The sequence below is a fragment of the Mobula hypostoma genome, chromosome 8 (genome assembly GCF_963921235.1).
Source record: "Mobula hypostoma chromosome 8, sMobHyp1.1, whole genome shotgun sequence".
Taxonomy (NCBI): domain Eukaryota; kingdom Metazoa; phylum Chordata; class Chondrichthyes; order Myliobatiformes; family Myliobatidae; genus Mobula; species Mobula hypostoma.
Window position 1 is genome coordinate 139,796,321 of NC_086104.1, and position 26,660 is coordinate 139,822,980.

The 26,660-nt window shown below is 44.6% G+C and overlaps 1 protein-coding gene across 2 annotated transcripts in view; it reads right to left on the reverse strand.

The window, feature by feature from the left end:
- LOC134351007 (lysyl oxidase homolog 2-like) overlaps nucleotides 1-26,660 on the reverse strand; it is a 162,612-nt gene that overhangs the window by 6,879 nt on the left and 129,073 nt on the right. For both annotated transcript variants that reach the window (XM_063056964.1, XM_063056965.1), the window contains 6 exons: nucleotides 25,603-25,770; nucleotides 24,322-24,487; nucleotides 22,697-22,940; nucleotides 12,045-12,160; nucleotides 9,753-9,889; nucleotides 7,847-7,958 (listed from right to left, as the gene is read on the reverse strand). In XM_063056964.1, coding sequence (XP_062913034.1) covers nucleotides 7,847-7,958; nucleotides 9,753-9,889; nucleotides 12,045-12,160; nucleotides 22,697-22,940; nucleotides 24,322-24,487; nucleotides 25,603-25,770 — 943 coding nt within the window. The remainder of the gene's footprint in view (nucleotides 1-7,846; nucleotides 7,959-9,752; nucleotides 9,890-12,044; nucleotides 12,161-22,696; nucleotides 22,941-24,321; nucleotides 24,488-25,602; nucleotides 25,771-26,660) is intronic.

A 26,660-nucleotide genomic window follows, 5' to 3' on the forward strand; every position in this document is an offset into this window, starting at 1 on the left:
TTAAGAAAATCATGCTGATTTAATCTTATCTTGTTCTATGTCACCAAGCACCAAGTACTCCAGAACCTCATCCTTAACAATTGATTCCAACATCTTCCCAACCAATGAGGTCAGGCTAACTCGTCTATAATTTCCTTCTGCTGCCTCTTTTCCTTTCTTAAAAAGTAGAGTGATATTTGGAATTTTCCAGTCCTCCAGAATCATGCCAGAGCCCAATGATTCTTGAAAGTTCAGTACTAGTACCACCACAATCTCTACCGCTACCTCTTTCAGAACCTTAAGGTGCAGTTCATCTGGGTGACTTATGCACCTTTAGGTCCTTCAGCTTTTTAAGCACCTTCTTCCTTGTAATAGTAACTGCACTCACTTCTCTTCCCTCACACCCTTCAACACCTGTCACACTGCTAGTGTCTTCCACATTGAAGACTGATGCAAAATACTCATTTAGTTCATCTGTCATCTCCTTGTCTCCTGTTATGTTTTCTCTGGCCTCATTTTCTAGCAGTCCTACATCCACTCTGATCCCTCTTTTATTTTTTATATACCTGAAAATGCTTTTTCTATCCCCCTTGATATTGTTTGTTAGCTTGCTTCTATATTTTTCCATACTTTTCCCTCTGAATGATTCTTTTAGTTGCTTTCTGTAAGGTTTTAAAAGCTCTATCCTCTATCTTCCCGCTAATTTTTGCTTTGTTGTATGCCTTGTCTTTTGTTTTTACATTAGCTTTGACTTCCTTTATCAGCCATGGTTGTACTATTTTGCCATTTGAGTATTTCTTTGTTTTTTGGAATACATCTTTCCTGCACCTTCCTTATTCTTCACAGAAACTGAAGCCATTGCTGCTCTGCTGTCATCCCTGCCAGCATCTCCTTCCAATTTACATTGGCCAACATCATCTGTCATACCTCAAAGATTTCCTTTACTCCACTGAAATACTACTATGTCAGACTTTATTTTCTCCCTATGAAATTTCAAGTTGAACTCAATCATATTGTGGTTGCTGTCTCCTAAGGGTTCCTTTACCTTAAGCTCCCTAATCATCTCCAATTCATTACATAACACCCAATATAGTATAGCTGATCCCCTGGTAGGCTCAACATCAAACTGCTCTAAAAAGCCATCGCATAGGCATTCAACAAATTCACTCTTTTGAGGTCCATTACCTACCTGATTTTTCCTCTCTACTGGCATGTTAAAGGTTCCCATGACTATCATAATATTGCCTTTTTGACATACCTTTTCTATTTCCCATTTTGGAGGCCTGTATATAACTGCCATCAGGGTTATTTTACTCTTGCAGTTTCTTAACTCAACCCACAAGGATTCAACTTCTTCCAATCCTATGTCACATCTTTCTAATGATTTATACTTTATATTTAATACTTTATTGTTGCCAAACAATTGATACTAGAACGTACAGTCATCATAGCGATATTTGATTCTGCGCTTCCCGCTCCCTGGATTACAAATCGATATTAAATATTAAAAATTTAAATTATAAATCATAAATAGAAAATATAAAAATGGAAAGTAAGGTAGTGCAAAAAAAACAGATGCAGGTCTGGATATTTGGAGGGTACGGCCTAGATCCAGGTCAGGATCCGTTCAGCAGTCTTATCACAGTTGGAAAAAAGCTGTTCCCAAATCTGGCTGTACGAGTCTTCAAGCTCCTGAGCCTTCTCCCGGAGGGAAGAGGGATGAAAAGTGTGTTGGCTGGGTGGGTCGTGTCAATGATTATCCTGGCAGCACTGCTCCAACAGCATGTGGTGTAAAGTGAGTTCAAGGATGGAAGATTGGTTTGTGTGATGTGCTGCGCCGTGTTCACGATCTTCTGCAGCTTCTTCCAGTCTTGGACAGGACAACTTCCATACCAGGTTGTGATGCACTCTAGAAGAATGCTTTCTACGGTTCATTTGATGCCTTAAGTGCGCACGCGCCGGTCGTGCATGCAGCCTGTTACAGCCGTTCCGACGAGTAGTCTTACTTTTTTAACTTGCGTTATTTTTTGTTTTTTTTTCACGGTAACACGTTGAAGCTGCACCCTCTCTAACATGCTGGTAGAGAGAGTTTTATTTGGGTTTTTAGCGCTGGAAATAGTTACATTCTGACTCGTCTCATTAGTGGGGCAGAAGCATGGTCGCATTGTTTATTCCAGGGACCAGCTGATTGAGTTTATGCCGGCCGGTTTAGCGAGCAGAGCGGCGGACACCCCTGCTGAAATCTGGAGGAAAACACACAGAGGATGCAGAGGGGGATCACAAAGGCAAGGAAAGAGGACCGGGTTGAGACAACAGAGACTTATGGAGAAGAGGAGTTCGGTGGGTAATAAAATGGACGAGTTCACGGCGCTAGCCAGGAGTCAGAGAACATTTCGGGAGTGCAGTGTTATGTGTTTCACTGGAACGGGGCTGCATGGGGACATAGCCGATCAAAACTTCTCCATGGACGGCTTCCAGACCATTCGGGCTGGCCGGAAGTGCACTGAGAGCGGTAAGCGTAAAGGTGTTGGGTGCTTACTGTTCTGGTTAACAACGGATGGTGCAATCCAGGTCATATTACGATCGAGGAACGTGTTTGTAGACCAGATATTGAACATTTTGCTGTTGGACTCCAGCTATATTCCACCGAGATACAACACTGGGCATCATCGGAGGTTGTTCCTGCCTGTGGCCATCGAACTTTGCAGCTCCTCCCGTGGAGGGTCAGACACCCTGAGCCAATAGGCTGGTCCTGGACTTATTTCCATCTGGCATAGTTTGCATTTTGTTGTTTGATTGTTTGTGGTTTTTGTATTGTTATATTTATGCTCTATTCTTGGTTGCTGTGGCTGTAACAAAACCCAATTTCCCTCGGGATCAATAAAGTATATCTACCTATCTATCTATTCTTTACCAAGAAAGTGAGAAACGACTTGGATGTGCTCCAGTTTGCCTGCTGGTGCAACAGGTCTACAACAAATGCCACCTCATTGGTTCTTCACTCAACCCTGGAACATTTGAACATCAAGGATGCATATATCAGGATCCCAATCCGTACATGTCAAGCTGCTCGATCTGTTGATCTATCTCAGGCCACCAGACAAAGCTTTGAGACAATGCTTTCATTTTGACCATGCCTAGATGACTGGTTTGTACCTCATCCAACACTTTAATGCCCAGCTTGGATGGTACAACAACTCTCAATCCCTGCAAAAGGCAACCCCCATCAAGGGAAGTTCATCCTGGTGCAGTAAAAATGGTGAGGCCTGAGAATGCATGGGGTCTTTTCTGGTTTCCCTTTGGTTTCATGTCTACTGGGGGGCTTTTAATCTGCTTTAGTGAGAATACATCAAGAGAAGTGTCTCCTTTTGTAAATTTTTCAGGTATTTCCTTTTCCAAGGGTAAACGGAACAATCCATCAGCATTTCTGTGATTAGTCGTCCTCCTGAATTTAATGTTGTAATTGTGTCCTCCAAGAAAAAAAGATCCCATCTCTGCATCCGTGCTGGTGCAATTAGTGGAACACATTTCTGTGGACTGAAAGTGGACACGAGTGGCTGATAATCAGTCATGAGAGTAAACTCGCTCCCATACAAGTACTGTTTGAAACATTTTACACCCCAAACCAAACTCAAGGCCGTTCTGTCAATCTGTGCACAATTTTTCTCTGCACTGGTAAGGGAATTTGATGCAAATGGGTTTACTTCCGTTATTCACACCATGTGACATTCCTGCATTTATATCATAAAGCGGGCTGTCACAGGCAAACGTCACTGGATGTTATGGATCATAATGTGTGAGTAATGTGTCTGATGTCACCATTTCCTTTTTTTTTGGAAAGCCACCTCACATTGCTTTGTCCATTGCCAGTTTTTCCTGATCTGTAGTCAATGGGTGGAGCACAGTGGCAGGTTTGCCAGGAACCTGTTAAAGTAATTGACAAGTTCTCAAAAGAACCTCAAAAGTGACATGTCCTATGGCCTTGGGGCATCCACCACTGCTTGAATTTTCTCCGCAAACTTGTGTAAATCTTGTGCGTCAGTGCTAAGTGATGTCTGGCTTAACGAATTCACGCTTGTTGAGTCATGCTCTGAGCCCATAATCTTCTTATCTTTTTAACAATGTCTTGAGAATTTGGAGATGTTCCTTGTCATCCTTATTGGTAACAAAGATGTCATCCAGGTAACACTGAGTGCCTTGGCAGCTTTGCAGCGCCTGGTTCATAGGTTTCTGCCAGAGTGCAGGTGCTACTCCAAAAATAAGGCTATTTTAATGATAAAGTCATTTGTGAGCGTTTATGGTGAGAAACGCCTTGGACTCTTCTACCATCTCCATCTGTAGTTAGGCCTCAGCTAAGTCCACTTTTCTGACGTGTTTCCCTCTAAAAACATTCACCAAGATTTCCTCTATCTTGGGCAACGGGTCCTTAAGATCACCACAAATCTTGAAAGACCCATTCGTCTTGGCTACTGGGACCAGTGACACTGTCCATGGACTCCATTCAACCCTGGCAAGAATTCCTTCAGTCTCCATGCGATCTAGCTCACTGGCTACTTTACGATAGATTGTACGAGGAATTGGATGGGTTTTGTAAAACTTGGATGTGGCATTTTTTACTTAACACTATTTTACCCTTGAAAGGCATGTTTGAGTTTTCCAATACCATTCCTGAACATTGCTATGGCATCATCCAGTACCTTTCCTAATTCACTTTCAGTTGACTCTATGGCAGGCAAAGTGGCATGCAAATAGTGGATGGATCACCAATCAGGTTGTAGTTGTCTCAGCTAATCATAGCCCTACAATGCTGGCCCTCCTGTTTTTACCATATCCAAGCCCAAAGTGGCTTGTTGGTTGTTGTATTTCACAGTTACAAATGTCATCCCCACAGGAATGATCTTTTCTTATGAGTTCTTAGTTGAAAATTTGCAGGCCTCAGTTCAGTACCTTTCAAATGCCATTCAAACTCATTTTGTGGAATGGCTAAAACAGCTGAGCCAGTATCCAATTCCATTTTAATTAATTTGCCATTCACTTCTGGTGTAAGCCATACTACTTGTCTCCTGTTAGTTTTCACATTGGAAACCTCAAGGCTACCGAGTCTTGTGTCACTCTCATCATTTTCAGATTTGTCATCAACTACATGCAATTTAGTGCTCTTTTTGGAACTGCAACTTAACTTTTAAAAGAAAATATTTTTCTCTTTTCTTTGTATGTTCTTTGTATGTGTCCCTCTTTAGTCTGCATTGGTGTGGTATATGTGAGCCCCAGCCACAACAGTAACACAATTTGTTAGGCCAGGCTGCTTTCTGTTTAGACGTTGCAATTTTTTCACACTCATTTTCATTCCTGAGTGTAACTCAACTGTGTTTCTGGCTGTTGTTTCCATTGACACAGCAATTTCAAATGATCTCTTAAATGTGAATTGTGTTTTAGTTAGGAGTCATTTTTGAATGCTTTCTTGTAAGATGCCATAAACTAAATGATCTCTCAGTGCATCATTAAGCCGATCACTGAACTGACAATGCTCAGGTAGTTTCTTCAACTGAGTCACATAAGCTGAAAAGACTCCTTCCTTTTGATTCTGCTCATGAAACCTAAAGCATCCTGCAATCAGTAATGATTTTGGTTCTAAATGTTCCTGTATTGCTTTCATGATAGCAGCAAAGCTCATTTCAGCTGGTATGGTTGAAGCAGTTAAACTTCTAAGCAAACTGTTTTTTTCCCCCACCATTGTACTCAATATCACTGGCACTTGCTCTTCATTGGCTATTTCATTTGCTTCAAAATACTGTTCAATTCATTCAGTATACATCATCTAGTTATCTGTGGAGATATTGAATGAATATATCTTTCCAATGTAGCCAGCCATTTCTGCTTTTTTTTATTATTTATAGTTATCATCACCCTGTCTTTCTGTTTATGATGAACCTATGAACTCTGTCTGTTTCTGCCTCTTTTTTTTAACTCAGCAGTTTCTCCCGTTCCTTCCAAAGAAACACGTTTTTTTAAACTCAAACATCTCTCTCTCTCTCATCTTCCAAAAAATAAAATGAGCTGCACTTCAGCAGATAGGTTGTCGTCTTAGGTTACTTTAAGATCTTACCCATCACTACTTTTATGTTTCGTAACTCCAGAAACTCATTAAAATAAAAACTCGGGAGCCCTGGATAACCGGTCACTCTTATTTTTACTTTTGTGAGGTGCGCACATACGACGTGGTGGCACAATGATGTATGCCATGCACGTACTTCTTACGTATAACCCGTGATTAATTATTTAAACAAAGAATGCTTATTAAACTATATGTGTATGTGTGTGTTATATATATATATATACATAGGCATCTGTTAGTCTCATGAGACCATGGATTTGCGCCTTGGAAGGTTTCCAGGGTGCAGACCTGGGCAAGGTTGTATGGAAGACCAGCAGTTGCCCATGCTGCAAGTCTCCCCTCTCTACACCATCAATGCTGTCCAAGGGAAGGGCATTAGGACCCATACAGCTTGGCACTGGTGTCGTTGCAGAGCAATGTGTGGTTAAGTGCCTTGCTCAAGGACACGTACGCTGCCTCAGCCAAGGCTCGAACTAGCGACCTTCAAATCACTAGACGAACACCTTAACCACTTGGCCACGCGCCAACACATGAAACAATATATTTACAATATTACCAATACTGTACGTTACTGAAATATTAAATTCACTACATAAATACTCAGCTGGTTAGGCAGCATCTGCCTAAAGTCATCAGTCTGAACTGTTAACTATTTCTCCCGCTGCAGACGCTGCCTAACCGGCTGAGTATTTATGTAGTGAATTTCTTCTTCTTTGGCTGTCCATCAATTTCAGTCAACATTGAAATCGATGGACAGCCGAAGAAGAACAAATTCATGACATAAATACTCAGCCGGTTAGGCAGCATCTGCAGCGGAAGAAATAGTTAATAGTTCAGACTGATGACTTCTTGTCAAAAGTGGAAAGGTGAGAAAGCAAGTTTGCTTTATGATGCAGAAATTGGGAAGGGTGGAGGCCCATGTTGTCCAGGTGATACGATGCTTTCAGTGCCATATAGTTAGAAGTTAGTGAGGGGAAAAGCAAAGAAGGGAACTGTGAGATGCACTTGCTGGAATTCAGAAGCAAAAGAGAGTGTTGGAAGTATGAATGGGTCAAGCAGCTTTTGTGGAGAGAAATAGTGAGTTAACTTTATGGACATAGAAGAGTAGCCTTACATTAGAACTGTCCAGTTCTGTCATAAACAGGAAAGGCTGGTTATCTGGAATGATTGAATCCAACATGAGCTCTGAGGGCAAAAAATGAGGTACTGTCCCTCAAATATATTGATAACGCAGAAGGCCAAGGATAAAGAGGTCATAGTGGAAGTGGAAAGGAAAATTAAAGAGATAGGTGACATTACGTTAAGACAGAACAGGGCACATGTAGATGGAAACAATGGTCTGAGCCTCCAGGAATGTATTCAACTACAGCTAGTGTCCCTGCTCCCAGGAGGTGCATTCAGTCAGCCTAGGCAGGTGTTGGGAGCTCCCAGAATGGTTTGGTCTGAACCTCTAGATTGATAGCAACTGCTTTACACCTGGCAGAGACAATCAACTCCCTCAGACCTGTGTCCAACTGTGTGAGAGAGAGAGAGAGAGAGAGAGAGAGAGAGAGAGAGAGAGCGTGAATCTCAGACTCAGACCTGTATCCAAATGTGTGTGTGTGAGAGAGAGTGTGAATCTCAGCCCTTCTTGGGAGTAAATCTTTCACCAACCTGCCTTATTTTATTGGATCTGATTTTACCTCATGCTGATAGACAGCAGAAAAGACTTTTTCCTTTATGGTTTAAGATTACTGTCACAGCAAGGCTCACCAATGTGGCAGTTGTAAGACCAAATGCGATGCCCATCGTACTTGCATCGACATTTCACCATGTTGTTGGTGTAGTCGGACTCTGCCACCTCGAAGTTAGGGTTGACGACAACCTGTGGAGGGAAGGACAGGTTAACTGGGTTCCTTGAACAGCTTACATGAACACACATCCGTACACAGACACATGTCCATACCTAAATGCGCTCACACATATGTATGCATATGCACACACATACACCTGGAAAACCTTTCACTTCTGGGAGCTGATAGGGCTGGATGGAGGAGAGGAAGAGCATTTTATCCCTGGTCACCTTGCATTTATATGGCGCCTAGCTTAGCCTCGAAGTCTGGACTCCAGCATTTGGTGCTGAACTCTCAGCCACTGTGTTTCAGGATGACTGCTCAGACATGCTGGAGATGAGTGATTAGTTCACCAGTTTCCACTGGGTTTGTTATTATTTCAAAAATAAAATTTATTCATAAAACATACAAAACAGTACACAGTTTATTTTATATTCATACTCTCATTAAGTTAATACCATTGCCGCTGGTGTACTGTTTCTTTGAACAATACCCCTATTGACTCTGTGATTTCAGTCTCTGAGACGTGACAGCATCCTTCAGAAGGATGAACACACAGAAAGCACTCGGCCCAGATGGGGTACTTGCCCGAGTACTAAAGACCTGTGCTGATCAGTTGGCAGCAGTGTTCACTGATATCTTTAACCTCTCACTCCGGCAGGCTTCAGTTTTACCGGTGCCTAAGAAGAACATGGTAACCTTTCTCAATGATTGTTGTCCTGTAGTACTCACATCCACTGCGATGAAGTGCTTTGAGAGGTTGGTGATGAACATATCAACTGCTGCCTGAGAAGTGATTTAGATCCACTCCAACAGGTCCACAGTAGATGCCATTTTACTGGCTCTTTACTCAACCCTGGAATAGCTGGACAGCAAAGATGCATACATTAGGATGCTCTTTATTGACTACAGCTCGGTATTAAATACTATCATCCCCTCATAACTAATCAATAAGCTTCAAGACCTTGGCCTCAATACCTTCTTGTGCAATTGGATTTCCTTGCTTGCAGACCCCAGTCAGTTCGGATTGGGGTCCTTCACAATCTCCACCAGCACAGATGCACCACAAGGCTGTGTGCTTAGCCCCTGCTCTACTTGCTTTATAATTATGACTGTGAGTCTAAGCACAACTCCAATACCATATTTAAGTTTTTGATGACATTACTCATGAATCAGAGATGGTACTGAATCAGCAAGTACAATAGGATGGAGATTGAGAATCTGGCTGAGTGGAGCCACAACAACAACCTCTCACAATATCAGCAGGACCAAGGAGCTAATTATTGACTTCAGGAGGAGGAAACCAGAAGCCCATGAGCCAGTCCTCATCAGGGCATCAGAGATACAGAGGGTCAGCAACTTTAAATTCCTTGGTGCTATCATTTCAGAGGATCTGTCCAATTGTAGTTGGAGAACACACACACACACACACACACACACACACACACACCTATAATTTCCTCCAAACACTTTAACATTCACCCTCTCATATTGGCTATTTCCACCCTGAGATAAAGGCATTGGCTATCCAATCTATCAATGCTTCTTATCATCTTACCACTGTGCCTGTCCCTCCCAATAATATACCTTTACTGATACACCAGGCACAAGCTGGTTGACTGTGTCACCATACAGCTATGTTCAGTTCATGTGACCATCTGGAACCCCCACATGCCAGCCATTTTAATCCCCCTCCCCATTCCTACACCAATCTGTCTGTAACCATGGCAGCATCCCTGGAAGGACCTCACTGCAGGAGGACTTTTGTTTCCACAGACGAGCCCAGTTCTGGGTCACCCTCTTGCCCGAGGGGTGGGCACACTCACCTGCAGCACGTACTCTCCCGGGGGAACGTCCGTGATGTCGATCCACTGGCAGTCAATGTCGTGCCGGTATGTATCCCAGCAGCCCGCTGTGATACCCTGCTCCCCAAAGTTGGCGCACTGGTAGTTCTTCCGCTCCTCTGAAAGGCAGGCATCCCATCGTTAATCTCTGAAGTGTGTGTGGGGGGTGGGTAGCATGGCAGCGTGGGGGTTGGCATAGTGTTTCACCATGTCAGCGATTGGGGGTCAATTCCTGCTACTGTCTGTAAGGAGGTTGTACGTCCTTCCTGTGATCATGTGGGTTTCCCATGGTGCTCTGCTTTCCTCCCACACTCCGAAGATGTACAGATTAGTATGGGAGGTAAATTGTGGGCAGGCTACATTGGGACCAGAAACATGGCGACATTGTGGACTGACCCAGAACACCCTTGCAATGTGTTTTGGTGAATATGTGACAATTACAGATAAACTTTGAAAATAAAGAGACAGAAATATAGAGACAGCGAGATACAGAGACAGAGAGACACAGATTCAGAGAGATCGTAACAGAGAGACACAGAGACAGAGAGAGAGAGAGAGAGAGAGAGAGAGAGGGAGAGGAGATAGAGAGAGGGAGAGAGAACCATATGAAAGGCAAAAGTGAAGAAGAGAAGGAAAGATGGAAAATAATCAGGAGCATCAGTGATGAACTGAAAGAGGAGAAAAGAGAGAGAGGAGAGAAAGAAAGATATAGAGACGAGAAGGAAGGGGAGAGAAAGATAGATGAAGACAGAGAGCCAGAGGAAAGGTGGAGAGAAGACTTGGATTTCTGTGGTCCTTTTCCAGATAACAGTTAGTCCCAGTGCATGTTAGACCCATTGAGGTGTCCCTGCTGGCCATCAGCAGCTGTGGCTCAGTGCCTCCAGCTTCTGAATCAATAGATTTTAAGTTCAGGTTCCCCACCAGAGACGGGAGCACAACAGTGTAAGCTTACACTGCAGTGGCGCCATGTTGTCGGACGTCACCTTCCACATGACACACCAGTTCAGGTCGGGGAGCAGTCTACAGTTAAAGAGTCACGGAGCACTACAGCACAGAAACAGGCCCCTTGGCTCATTGAGTCCATGCTAACCTGGTTTGGGCCCATCTACCTTCACCGGGAACATTGAATAAAGCCCTTCGCTGCTCAATCTTTCCCTAGGACTCAGTCCCCCAAGCCAGAGTGGAGAAGGAAATTGGAGACATGAATTAAATTACTAAACCACGCGTAAAAACAACTGCTGCTGAACTCAGTGTACATTAAAAAAAAAATTATTACAGACAGGAAATAATTGAAGTAGATTTAACTTCCAGGGGATCTGAAGTGGAAAAGCACTTAGGGGTAGGAGTTTGGGGGTACCAGGATGTGGCTGAGCTGGGATCTGGATGACCTCAAGTTTAAGCTGGCAGAGGGAGATTGAATAGAGTAGTTATCCACTGCTAACATAGATCTGAGTGATCTCCGGGGAAGATTTGGGTGTTTATACAGAGGTATTACATCTGTTTTCAGATGACAAAGGAGAAGACCATTTGGCCCATTTAGTCACTGCCATTTCTCAGACCAATCCCAGCAATCCCATTCCCCCACAATTTCCCCCGTTACTACTTTCTGGGTGGCGTGGTGGAGATACATCTCTACCGAAGGAAGTGTAATATGCTCCTTCCCTCTGCTAGCCTGCGGGTCACTCTTGGGCAAGGTGTAGACCTGCTTAGCTCTCCCGATCAGGGTCACCTGCAGACATGGGAGGAGATGGTGGACAGTTGTACGAGCAGCTCGTGCAAATCACAGGTCCTGGTTTTTACGACTACAGACACCAGGCAGGCATCCTCTGAACAGTGTAGATATTGGCTGGGGTCACGCATCTTGTAACGGCACTGCCCAGAAGAAGGCAGTGGCAAACCACTTCTGTAGAAAAATTTGCCAAGAACAATCATGGTCATGGAAAGACTATGATCGCCCACGTCATAATGAACAAACAATTCTCTCACACATACACACATAGACCCTCCTGATTCACCCACCACCCACCTATACTTGGAACATTTACGACAGCCATCTAACCTAACAACCAGCACACCGCTGAGATGTCACAAGGCCACAAGGAGAACATGCAAACTCTGCACGGAAAGGGCTCGACGTCAGGATCGAACCTGAGACACTGGAGGCATTGGGCAGCAGCACCTCTTGCTATGTTGCAGCATTCTTGCAAGAATTGGAAAACAGCCGATCTAATTGGGATCTCGCTCCGACTCATACTCCCGCAGCGGTGTCATTACCTGAGTCACACTCTGTATCCTCGAGACAGAAGCTGGCCTTGTGACCCTCCGCAACCTTTGTCCCATTCAGCGATAAAAGGTCATAATTGGTAAAAACCTCCATGCTGTGGTAGTGCCTGCAAGTTGAACAGAGAGAGAACTTTAGTCAGCTTTAGACACCGCCCTTAAAGTCACCAAACATTGCAGGTTAATCCCCAGTTTACCGAATTCATACGAGGCTCCAAGGGATCTTCATTAAAAATACAGTAAATGGCAAGGAAGAAAGGTGAGTATTGACAGCCATTCCTGCTTAACTTTACCCTTTCTTGTGGGTATGATCAATCAGTGGGAGAGACTGGGATAACTCTGAAGAGTGGGTCCTCTCTCTCCACCCGTCAGGTGTCAAAATGGTCCACCAAATTTTTGCTTTTTGAACAAATAATTGGCAAGTATAAGAATGGAACACTTGGGCAGGTTGTATAGTTATACTGTAAACCCATTGGATGGCAGAGTTTGCTTCTCAACTCGTGCAACTACCACAGACTGAATATATCAATAGTTTAAAGACTTAGCAAGTGGGTAGTAAGTGTGCTGTCTGGTATAAACCTCTTCCTCCTTTGACTATATGTTTGCTGTGCTTCATTACATTCTGAAGACTCAAAACTTCACAAGATTCAAAGACTCTCACAAAGCCTTGGGGCAGAGGATTCCAACCTTTTTTATGCCATGGACCCCTACCATTAACTGAAGGGTCTGTGGATCCCAGGTTGGGAGCCCCTGCGTTGGAGTGACAATGATCAGCAGATACAACCAGTCTTTATCCCCACAGCTCTGATCCTTTGGGCTGTTAAAGGTTCTAGATGCCTGTCTGGGATTAACCAGCTGGCATTGTACCCTCAAGAACTATCTAAAACTGACATCGTTAAGACTAGCCCTGGGCCCGAGTACTCAGAATGTGCGTGGCCCAACTAGCAGGTCTGTTTTTAATCTCTCGCTCTCCCGGTGTAGAGTGCCCTAGTGCTTCAAAACATCTACCATTGTCCCTGTACCTAGAAAAACCAAGGTAACGTGTCTGAATGACTAGCGTCCTGTCGCATTCACCTCAATAATAAGAAAATGCTTTGAGAGGCTGGTCAACGACTCAGCTACCACCCACACTGGACCCCCTACAATTCGCCTACCGACACAACCGATCGACAGACGACTCATTGGCCACTGCTCTACACATCGTCCTTACACACCTGGAGAAGAGGGATGCTTTTGTGAGAATGCTGTTCTTGGACTACAGTCCTGCATTCAACACCATAATTCCCTCCAGGCTCGACAAGAAGCTCAGAAACCTTGGCCTTCACCTTGCCCTGTGTAGCTGGATCCTGGACTTGGATCAGATCACCGGCTCCCTCAACTCTGCCCCTCTGACCCTCAACACAGGTGCCCCTCAGGGCTATGTCTGAGCCCCCTCCTTTGCTCTCCGTATACCCATGATTGTGTCGCCACCCACAGCTCCAATCTGCTAATTCAATTTGCTGATGACACTACACTGATTGGCCTAATCTCAAATAATAATGTGGCCGCCTACAGAGAGCAAGTCATCACCCTGACACAGTGGTGACAAGAAAACAGCCTCTCCCTCAATGTCGCAAAAACAAAGAGGCTGGTTGTGGACTACAGGAGGAATGGAGACAGGCTAGCCCCTATTGGCATCAATCGATCTGGGGTTAAGAGGATGAACAGCTTTAAATTCCTCAGCATAAACATCACTGAGGATCTCATGTAGTCTGTACATACCGGCTGTGTGGTGAAAAAGGCACAACAGCGCCTCTTTCACCTCAGACGGTTGAAGAAGTTTGGTATGGCCCCCCCCAAATTCTAAGAACTTTCTATAGGGGCACGATTGAGAGCATCCTGACTGGTATGGGAACTGTACCTCCCTCAATCGCAGGACTCTGCAGAGAGTGATGCGGACAGCCCAGCGCATCTGCAGATGTGAACTTCCCACTATTCAGGACATTTACAAAGACAGGTGTGTAAAAAGGGCCCGAAGGATCATTGGGGACCCGAGTCACCCCAACCACAAACTGTTCCAGCTGCTACCATCCGGGAAACGGTACCACAACATGAAACCCAGGACCAACAGGCTCCGGGACGGCTTCCTCCACCAGGCCATCAGAATACTTAATTCATGTTGATACAGCTGTATTTCTATGTTATATTGACTATCCTGTTGTACATAATATTTATTATAAATTACTATAATTGCACTTTACACATTTGAACATTTTTACTCTTGTATATGAAGGATGTAAGTAATAAAGTCAATTCAATTCAACTCAGTGGGGTCAGCATCACAAGAGGACACCACCTGCCCACAAGCCCCAAAAACCAAGAGCAGACAATGTTGTCCAACAACTCACAATTTAACATGGAACACGAGCTGGGTGCCCATCCTAATTCATGCTGGAGGAACTCAGTGGGTAAAGGCCGTCAGTGGGGGAACAGGAATGGTCAATTATTTGGTTCAGGACCCCACATCAGGACTGAGCGCAGAGAGGGAAGGTAGCCGTTATAATGAGGAGAGCGGGAGGGTTGAGACGGGCCAATCATTGATTTGAGGATGGAAGAGAGGTGATGGATGATGGGCAGAAGGAAGAGGGGAGGGGTGGAGTTGGGAGTCGGAGGCAAGTGGATGATAGGTGATAGGTGATAAAGACATCATGTGTTCGTCAACAGAAGAGGAGAACATTGACCTCTTGTTGACTGGAATTCCACAGGACTTAGAGGGCAGAAACTAGCCATTAAGCCCAAATAAACCCATGGCGATAGTCCTCAGCACCCTCTTTCCACTTTAGCTCACCCGCTCAGCACAGCCTCCTGCTCTCTCCTCCTCCACCAGGCTTTTCCATAACTGCAGCAGCACACAGAAGTTTGATAGCGGAACTCAGCAGGCCAGGCAGTATCTATGGAGGAGAATAGACAATGGATGTCTCAGGCCGAGGCCCAGCCTGACCTGCTGCGTTCGTCCAGAATTCTGTGTGTGTTGCTCAAGATTTCAAACATCTGCTGAATCTGTTGTGTCAGTAACTGCAGTGCAGAGGGGAAGAGCTGTAGTGTTGGCACCACTGGTTTTTGGAAAGGGAATAAACCATCCCTGCATGAACAAATAGGAGGAGTGAGCCATTGAGCCCTTGGGGTTAATTCCAAAACAACTCTGGTTGAACTGATCTCAGGGTCAGCATTTTCTTGCCAATTTCATGTTGAGCTTGACTCCCCCGTAATCAAGAATTCTCTCTCAAACATCTCCAATGACTCCACTTCCTCGGCTCTCCGGGAAAGAAGGTTTTAGTTCTAATTCCCTTCTGAGGGAGGGAATTAATTCTCTCTTGTTCCATCACCTCCATTGTAAAAGGATGACCCCTTGTTCTGAGGGATGACCAGAGGGAAGGGTCTCAGGACCTGGTACTGATGGATGGTTAAGCAGGGACTTACACAATGACAAGATGGAGTACAGAAAGCGGATATGGAGCCTGGTGACGTGGTATCAAGACAACAATGTTTCTTTCCCGCAGTATCAGAAAAAATGAAGGAGCTGATTATTAACAGGAATTAGGATAGAGTATGTGTCCGTATCTGCATCTATGCTGATGTAGGAATGATTCAGAGTTTCAAATTCCTACATGTAAGTATCACCCACACTTTTTTTCACGTTTGGCCATGAAGATATTATGACCAAAGAAGCAATCCTCTACCTCCTTAGAAGGCCAAGGAAATTCAGTATGACCTTAGAAAGCATCCTACCCAGATGCATTACAGCTCGGTATGGCTAACCACCCTGCCTATGACTTCTAGAAAGTGCAGAAAGTTGTGGGCACATCTCAGTCCATCATGAAAATCAGTCTCCCCTCCACTTATGCACTCTGCACTTTCCGTTGCCTGAAGAAAGCAGCCGAGATAACCCAAGTCCTATTTTCCACCCCAGACATTCTTTTTTTTCACCTCTCCCATTGAACAGAAGACAGAAAAGCCTGACAGTATGAACCACACAATTCAAGGACAGCTTCCATCGAAAAGTAAAAGACAAGATGTTGAACTGGATTTTCCAGCCTACCTCATTGTGACCCTTGAACTTTAGTTCTGTCTCTGCTATTTTCTCTGTAATTAAAACACTATATTCTACCATTTGTTCACATTTTACTACCTCACTGTAACTATGAATGTTATAACACATCTTTACCAGCCCCCCCCCCACTTTCCCCTTTCCACAGAGATTGCACCCTCCATGATTCCCGTGTCCATTCATTCCCCACCCCCCCCCCCACGAATCTCCCTCCTGGCACTTCTCCCTGCAAGTGGCGGAAGTCCTACCCCTGCCCATTTAGCTCCTCCCTCTCCTCCATTCAGGGCCCCAAACAGCCCTTCCAGGTGAGGCAACACTTCACCTGTGAATCTGTTGTGGTGATCTATTGCATTCGGTGCTCCCGGTGTGGCCTCCTCTACACTGGTGAGCCCCACCGTAAATTGGGGATCACTTCACCCAGCGCCTCAGCTCAAACCGCTAAAAGCGGGATTTCCCAGTGGCCAACCATTTTAATTCCTATTCCCATTCCCATTCTGACACGTCGGTCCATGGCCTCCTCTTGTGCCACAATGAGGCCACTCTCAGAGTAGAGGAGCAACACCTCATATTGCATCTGGGTAGCCTCCAACCTGCTGGAATGAACATTGATTTCTCCTTCCGGTAAAAAAAAATCCCTCCCTCTTCCTTCTTCTTGTATTCCCCACTCCGTCCTCTTACGTCATATCGCCTGGCTATCACCTCCCCCTGCCCCTCCTCCTTCCCTTTCTCCCATGGTCCGCCCTCCTCTCCTGTCAGATTCCTTCCTTTCCAGCCCTTGACCTTTCCCACCCACCTGGCTTCACCCATCTCCTTCCAGCTGTCCTCCTTCCCCTCCCCCCATCTTTTTATTCCGGCATCTTCCTCCTTCCTTTCCAGTCCTGAAGAAGGGCTTAGGCCCAAAATATCGACTGTCTGTTCATTTCTATAGATGCTACCTGACCTGCTGAGTTCCTCCAGCATTATGTATGTGTTGCTATGTACGTTATGATGTATCTGGATGGTCAGAAAGCACTGTATCAAAGTTCAAAGTAAATTTATTGTCAAAGAACGTTTATGTCACCATTTATGACCTTGAGATTCATTGGTGCATGTGACAATAATAACCAATACCAATATGTAGCTGTTGTCAGTGTCAGGACTGGGGGAGCTTGGAGCCCTGGCCTGATGGATTGCTTGGGTAATGGGATGGTCAGAATAAGAGGAATAATCTCAGAGCCCCAACCTTTATGCAACACTGGGCACGTGATGACGTCTGGGGATTTTCTCAAGACTCAGTCCTGGATGAGTGGAGATCTGTGGGGGAGATGAGTAGAGATCTGTGGGGGCTGAAGCAGGTGGGTGAAGTGGTAAGGAATAATCAAAGCTGTCCAGAGGAATGGGATATAAAATTGATTGACCTTACCAGCCTTCACAGTTCTGTACTTATACAGATAAGCAGGCCATTCTGCCCAAGTGGTCCATGCTAACAAAGATTTCCATCTAAGCTTCTCCCATTTACTGGCATTCTACCCATATACCTCTGAACCGTTTCTGTACATAGTACAAGTACTTTTAAATGCTCTTAATGTACCAACTAAACCACCTTCTCTGGCAGTTCAATTCAAATACCATGAGACCACAAGGTATAAGAGCAGAATTAAGCCAGGTGGTCTATCAAGTCTTCTCTTCTGTTCTATCATGGCTGATTTGAGCTGTGGCTAGGCATAGCTCAAACGTCATCTATAAGTTTGCTGACAGCACAATTATTGTTGACAGAGTTTCAGATGACGACAAGAAGGAAGGCGTACAGGAGTGAGGTAGATCAGCTAACTGAGTGGTGTTGCTGCAACAGCCTTGCACCCAACATCCATAAAACCAAAGAACTGGTTGCGGACTTCAGACATGGTAAGCTGAGGGAACACACACGAGTCCTCATTGAGGGATCTGAAGTGGAAAGAGCAAGGAATTTCAAGTTCCTGGGTGTCAGCATGTCTGAGAATTTGTTCAGGGCCCAACATATCAATGCAGTTACAAAGAAGGCACAACAATGGCTATATTTCATTAGGAGTTTGAGGAAATTTGGTATGTCACTAAAGACACTCACAAATTTCTACAGATGTACCTTGGAACACATTCTAATTTGTTGCATCACCATCTGGTATGGTGGGGTGCTGGCACTGCACAGGATTGAAATACACGGCAGAAAGTCGTAAACTCAGTCAGCTCCATCATGGGCACTAGCCTCCTCAGCATCCAGGACTTCTTCAAGGAACGGTGCCTCAAAAAGTGCAGTAACAAATATTCAGGACCCCTATCGCTCAGGGCACGCCCTCTTCTCATTGCTATCAGCAGGGAGGAAGTACAGGAGCCTGAAGGCACACACTCAGTGATTCAGGAATAGCTTCAGATTTCTTAATGGACATTGAACCCATGAATATTACCTCACTACTTTTTCCCCCTCCTTTCACACTACTTATTTAATCTTACTTTTAATATATATACTTACTGTAATTTACTGCTGCCACATAACAAGAAATTTCACAACATTTGCCAGTAATATTAAATCTGATTCTGATTATTATTCCTCTCAACCCATTCTCCTTGCCTTCACCCTGTATCCTTTGCTGTCCTTACTAACTAAGAACCTACCACCTTTGCATTAAACATACTCAATGACTTCGCTCTGCAGCCATCTGTGGCAATGAATTCCACAGATTCACCTGCTCTGGCTAAAAAAATTCCTCCTCATCTCTGTTCTAAAGAGAAGTCTTAGTATTCTGAAGCTGTGTCCGCTTGCTCTAAACTCCCCCCACTATTGGACCTCTCCACGTCAAATCTGTCCAGGTCTTTCACTATTCAATAGGTTTCAAAGAGATTCCCTTAAACTCATGTGATTACATGCTCAGTGCCATCCACACCCTTCATATGTTAACCCTTTAATTCCCAGGATTATTCTCATTAAACCTCCTCTGGATGCTCTACAATGCCCCAGCACATCTTTTGTTAGATATGGGGCCCTATATTGTTCACAATACTCCAAATGCAGTCTGACTAATGCCTTATAAGTTCTCAGCATTACATCTTTGTTTTTATATTCCAGTGGTCTTGTAATGTATGTTAACATTGCAATTGCCTTCCTTCCTACCACACACTGGGTGAAAAGTTTGCTACTCATGTTCCTGTTAAACCTCTTCACACACACCCGACACCTATACCCTCAAGTTTCTGATTCCCCAAACCTGTGAAAAAGACAAAATGCATGGACCCTGTCTGCACCCCTCATGATTTTACACACCTCTCTAAGATCACTTCCCGCTCTCCTTGGTTCCAGTGAAAAAAATTCCAAACTTGCTCAACCCCTCTCCATAACTCAGTCACTCAACTGCCAGAAACATCCTTGCCAATCTCGTCTGCACGCACAGGAAAACCTTTCATGGTCACTCCCAGTTGCCCCGGTAAATAGAACAACACACACAGACTGCAGGAGAAACTCCTCAGATCAGGCAGGATCTATGGAAGGGAATAAATGTTCGAAATTTCAGGCCAAGACCTTTCATCAGGACTTCCCTACCGTAAATGTTGCCTGACCTGCCGAGTTTCCACAGCATTTCATGTGTGTTGCTCAAAATTTCCAGCATCTGCAGAATCTCCTGTGTATTAAGATATGGCCAAGAAGAGAGCCATTTCATGAGTTCACCAATAAACTAGAAGTCTGTCAACATTCTAGAGTGATATAAAATAATCCATAAATTATCATTCTGTAAAACATTTATTTTGCATCGAATACGTCTGATAAATAAGAGCACAAAGTGAATGAATTGGTATTTCTCTCCGTCCGTCAGAGTTGTTGAGTGTCACAGACAGCAGAGGGCGCTCCTAGTGCCTTTTGTAGCCCAGCACAGCCCCAATGTCGCCACCCGGTGGTTAGGATTAACCCAGCGCAGGAGCTGCCCACCGTAACTTCCGTGCTTCACCATGGCCTGCTCACCTCCATGTGTAAAGCTGCAGTTCAGAATGTTGCTTACTGCAATATATGTTTTTTGACAACACCATTTTGTCAGTTGCCTGGAATATGAGCACGTATCTGCCAAGACCCTGCAAAAATTAACCGAGCTTCAATAATCCCCATTTCTCACCAATGCACTCCGGAACTGAGGGCGAATGATCTTGCAAGGAGCACCACTTATAAATTTGTTATGTTGAAGATCAGCAACACAGACAGGCAATTCAGTATAGAACATAGACAAGTACAGTACAGGAACAGGCCCTTCATCCCTCCATGTCTGTGCTGTGACCATGATGCCAGCTAACTAGTGCTATCAGTCCACACATGGTCTACCCTCAGTGGCCACTTTATTTGCTGCAGGAGGCACCTAATCAAGTGGCCACTGAGAGTATTTCTGTATGTTTGTGGTCTTCTGCTGCTGTAGCCCAACCATTCCAAGCTTCGACACGTTGTGTGTTCAGAGATGCTCTTCAGTACACCACTGTTGTAACATGTGGTTAATGTCACCTTCCTGTCAGCTTGAACTGGTCTGGCCATTGACCTCTGACCTCTCTCGTTAACAAGGAAGGCATTTTCGTCCACAGACTGCCACTCGCTGGATGGTTTTTTCCTCGCACCATTCTCCGTAAACTCCAGAGACCGTTGCGCGTCAGCCGTTTCTGAGATATTCAATCCGCCAGTCTGGCACCAACAATCATTCCATAGTAAAAGTCATTTACATCGCATTTCTTCCCCATTCTGATGTTTGGTCTCCAAACAACCGAATTTTCTTGCCCATGTCTGCATGCTTTTATACATTGAGTTGCTGCTGCGTGATTGGCTGATTAGATATTTCCAATAGCAAGCAGGTGTGCAGTTGTATAGGTGTACAGGTGTACCTAATAAACCAGCCACTGCATATCCCCTTCATTCCGTGCCTCTCTAACTGTCTCTTGGTAAGACCATAAGACCATAAGATATGGGAGCAGCATTTGGCCATTTCCACTTTTCCTCTAAGGCCCAATCTCCTGCCTTCCCCCTGTATCCCTTCATGCCCTGACCAATCAAGAATCTAGCAACCTCTGCCTTAAGTACACATAAAGACTTGGCCTCCACAGATGCCTGTGGCAAAATATCCCACAGATTCATCACTCTCCGGCTAAAGAAATTCCTCCTCATCTCCATTCCAAAAGGATGACCCTCTATTTTGAGGCTGTGTCCTCTGGTTTTAGGCACTCCCACCATAGGAAACATCCTGTCCACATCCACTGTATCAAGGCCTTTCACCATTTCATAGGTTTCAATTAGGCCACCCCCTCATTCATCCAAATTCCAGTGAGTACAGGCCCAGAGCCATCAAATGCTCTTCTTAAGACAAGCCATTCAATCCTGGAATCATTTTTGTGAACCTCATTTGAACTCTCTCCAGTTTCAGCACATTCTTTCCAAGACAAGGGGCCCAAACCTGCTCACAATACTCCAAGTGAGGCCTCACCAGTGCTTTACAAAGTCTCAACCTTACATCCTTGCTTTTATATTCTAGTTCTCTTGAAATGTATGCGAATATTGCATTTACCTTCCTCACCACAGACTCAACCTGCAAATTAACCTTCAGGGATTACTACACAAGGGATTCCTAAATCCCTTTGCACCTCAGATTTTTGTATTTTCTTTCCATTTAGAAAATAGTCAACCCTTCCATTTCTTCTACCAAAGTGCATGACTATACACTTCCCGACACTGTATTCCATCTAAATGCCTCTATTGTACCTGCTTCCACCATCAGCTCCGGCAGCATATTCCAGGCATCCACTACTATTAAAGTAAAAATACTTGCCCCACACATCTACTTTGAATTTAACCCCACTTCCCCCACCTTAAATGCAGGCCCCGTTGTATTAGAAAAACCTAAAACCCTGGGAAAGGACACTGGCTTCTTATAAATCTTATAAATTTCTATCAGGTGCCCCTCAACTATTACCACTCCAGAGAAAACACCACAAGTTTGTCCAAAGTTTTATGACACATGCCCTCTCATCCAGATATTACCGGATAAACCTCTTCTACAGCCTCTCCAAAGCTCCACATCTTTCCTGACCAGAGCTGCAAAGGTGGCCTTCCAAATTTTTACATAGCTGTAATGTGCATTTAAAAGCTTATCATATTTGTATTCAGTAAGCAGATTCCAGCCAGTGATCAGCGTCTGGTGAATGATCGGAATCGATAGTCAGTGTCTGGTCAGTCACTGCAATTGGCTACCAGTGTCAGGTGAAACACTGGATGGCCAGTTTCTGGTAAATCACTGGAATTGATGGCCAGAGTCGAATAAACACAGAGATTGATGGTGAGTCACTGGACGTCAGTACCTGGTTGATTGCTATGACTTTTTTCCTTGGAAGGTTAATAATCTTCCTTCCTGTGCTGGCGCTGTTAGGGGCAGGGTGGTTACTGAGGTTACTGATACCAGACCACAAGAGACACAGTGAAAATGATGCAGCATGAGGCCAATCAGCCCATTGTTCCCTGCTAGCCCAGGGGGTGGTGTTACATAGGAGGCCTGATGCCTGCCATGATGAGACAGGTTTGCCCACCTACCTGTGGCACTCGTGCCACTGCCACTCATGCCGCCCCGCCTTTGGCCGGAAGTCGGCCTCGCCGTTGTTGTGGATCTGGGAGGAGAAGCGCAGGAGTCGACGGAAGCTGCTGAGGAGGGGCTGCCCCTCGGCCGACGCGGCCAGGCAGTTCTCCTCCATCGCGCAGGTCAGCATGGCCATGGGCCGGTTCTCCAGGTACGTGGTCTCCTGAACGACCTGGGGGTTGAGAACGATGTCGGAAGCAGCTGGAAACGAGACAGCAGAGGTGTTAAACAAAAGCAGCACACTGTCAGATGAACCCAGCCGGCCGAGGCAGCAGCCGTGAACAGAGAAAAAAGTTCACTGCCATTGCACACGTCCAGTGAGGTACAGGCACAATGAAAAACCTACCTGCGGTAGCATTGCAAGTACCTATAGTCGACTCAAACAACAGGCAGAACATAAAGCATACGGAAATTATACAGGTCAGAGGAAAATATATAAAAAGCAAAGGGTCAACAACTCTTCTCAGAGCACAGAAACAGAGACGTTAACATATACAAGCTGCTCCCATTCCCAAAGGAACCAGCTCCCCTCCATCTGGAAGTTAAAAATTCATCGTGTGGTTGTGCAAGAGACGAACGTGGCTGCACTAGGAGTGTTGGGTTCAGTCTTGGTCACCCTGCTACAGGATAGTTGTTAGTAAACTGGAAAGAGTGCAGCGAAGATTGATAAGAATGCTGCCAGGACTTGGGGGACTGAGTTATCGGGAGAGGTTGAACAGTCTGGGACTTTTTCCCTTTGAGAGTAGGGGACTGACAGGTGATCTTACAGAGATGTATAAACTCATAAGGGCATAGATAACACCAATAAAAAAGCCGAGAGACCAAGAAACAAAAAGGAACCAGAAAGTTAAACCCAAGCTGGGACTACAGAAGACAAGTAACCACTAAACAGCTTTCTATGATCCAAAGGGCCTGTACTGTGCTGCACTCTTCCATGCTTTTATTCAATGTTCTCTGCCCTTGATTTACTGACTTCTCCAAAGATGAAAAGTCCTTTCTATTCACTCTGTCAAAGCCTCTCAGAATTTTGAAAAATTCTTCAGCCTCCTCTGTTCCAAGGAAAACAAGCAAGCTCCTCCACATTTTCCTTGGTTAACGTATTCGAGTCATTGTCATAGTCATATTTCACTGATCCCGAGGGAAATTGGGTTTCGTTACAGTTGCACCAACCAAGAATAGAGTATAAACATAGCAATATAAAACCATAAATAATTAAATAATAATATGTAAATTATGCCAGAAGGAAATAAGTCTAGCACCAGCCTTTTGGCTCAGGGTGTCTGACCCTCCAAGGGAGGAGTTATAAAGTTTGATGGCCACAGGCAGGAATGACTTCCTATGACGCTCTGTGTTGCATCTCGGTGGAATGAGCCTCTGGCTGAATGTACTCCTGTGCCCAACCAGTACATTGTGTAGTGGATGGGAGACATTGTCCAAGAGTTGTGCAACGTGTTCATCTATCAGTGCTCTTCACAGGGCAATCACAGGTTAACTGTATTGTGGTAACTGGACATACAACTTGTTGCCCTGCCTTTTGGAGTGTTAGATCAGCTGAACCCAGGTGAGGAAATGGGGGACTTACCTTCAGTGCAGGAGATGCCAGCGGCAAAGCGCCCTCCGCTGTTGGAGCACTCAAGATCTTCACCATGGTGGCGACACTGGAACAGGGACACTTCGGCCCCCGAGCACTTGACTCCACTCATCACCACTTCATCTGCTGATGGATCGCCGTTCCAGAACCAGGAGTCCTGGGAAGAAATAATGAAATAAAATTAGAGATGCCACAGGCACAGTGGGGATGGGGTGAAAACAAATCATAAGGAATGTCCCATGGGACTCAAATATTCCTGCATTTGACTTTGGATGCATCCCTTGAAGAATTGCTCCGAGTCATTGGTATGCTTGCCTCTTCCCAGGACTATCACTCTCCTCAATATCAGCCCTCTTGTATCCCACCTTCCATGCTATCTACCTTGCCTTTACCTCAGTATGTTCATCCTAAGGGAAAAGGAGCAATTGTGCAATATACTGTATAGAGAAAGATTAACTCATCTGGCCAAACAGTAACTGGGTGTTCAGGCCTCTCAAGGGATCAGAAAGGCTGCTGTCTCTGGCTGGATCTGTTCCAGGAGATTTGTCCTGTGGCCTCTCAAGTCCAATTCTCCCTGCAGTGACGTCCCCATGTTTAAACAGACAGGGTAAAAATGTTTCTCCTCGATTCTTTGTTGTCTATATTTATGACTTTCACAAACAGAACTCTCTCTCCAAGTCCCAAATCTAAACTTCATGATTTTAAAGATCTCTTTCAGACACCCACCCAGCCTTTTCTTCGACTGGAATCCCAGCCTGTTCAATCCATGGTGGTAGTTTGATACGATCAACTCCAAGGTCATCTGCTTAAGTCTTTCTTGAATCTCTTTCTCATCTACATAGTTTCCTTAGCCAAGGGACGGGACAATACATAACTAATGATATGAGAACCACAGATGTAGTTAGTGCAATGTAATGACTGACATTTGGAGTGATGGTATACTTATCAAGATTACATTTGCAAGGCAGATTTTTGCTGTCAAGTATTCATTAAAGGTGCCGAGCAGTGGTGCTACCCAGAATGAAGTTGATATAGTTAAGGACTCTGGTTATTGCTATTGGTTTAATATGTATCAAGATACAATTTTTGTTTTGCATCCACACAGATCATGTCATATATAATTACACTGAGATAGTAGAAAGGAAACAAAATGCAGAATATGGTGATATAGTTATGGAAAAAGTGCAGTGCAGATAGTCAAATAAAGTACAAGGGCTATGAAAAGGCAGACCGAGAGTTCGTCCTTTAGTGTTTGAAAGTGCAGTAACATACCTGAACTGCGTGGTCAGCAAAACCCAGACCCAGCTGCCGACACACTACCAAGGCTTCCATGATGCCCCAGTTGTCACTGCAGACTGTGCCCCACCTCATGGTACCATCCTTCCTCGCCAAAACCTCGACCCGTCCTTCATAAGGTGTACGACCTCCAACCAGTCGAATCTGGGCAGCATAAATTTCAATAGGACAGAGGCAGAGAGAAAGGGATATGAGCTGTGGCATTGATCTATTCAGGACAACGCTGCTTACTTCCAATATTCCTCATGGTTCCTTCTTCTATGTCAACAAACATGATCTCGGTGTTTTTACTGATCTCAACTGTGGGCATCTCTGGCATGGACAGCGATAATTGGCCAATCCTGGTTGCCATTGAGAAAGTCGTGGTACTGTTCCTTTCACTATTAACAAAATATTTCAGGATGAGGGAATGGTCAATAGTAGTCCAAGTCACGTTGGTGACTATGGTCCCATGAACTTTGCTGATCATCTTATTTTAAGTTACAAATGGAGGGAGAGAGTGTTAATGAACTTTAGACATTTTTATTCAGTTATATCCAATAGGAAGACAACATTTCTTTAAAGAAAATGACATATAAATGACATATATCCCACTGAGAGTTCATTACGAGGGCCCTGCTTCATAATGAGAACTGTAGATGAGAGCTGGGTTTAAATAGGCTGCAGGTGATGTGTTGAAAATGACTGGCATCACCTGCAGCCTATTTAAACCCAGTTGTCATCCACAATCCTTGTTCACTCATTGAACTAGCTAGCCTCAACCAGTTTCTCCTGGCCTTTAGTCACCTTGTTACCTAAGAGTTTAGTATCTGTTCTCTCTTGTTTTATGGTCCTCGTGGTTTGGTATTTTGCAGTTGATTATTAAAGTAATTGCTTACTGCTAAATCATATCACCCGCACTGCTTTTGGGTCAAGCTTCCTTTACATTTCCTGACAGATGGAGGGATTTAGGAAGGAGAATTTCAGGCAACAAGGTACCATATTGCTGCCTCCCAGCTCCAATAACCCAGTTTCAGACCTGACCTCCAGTACTG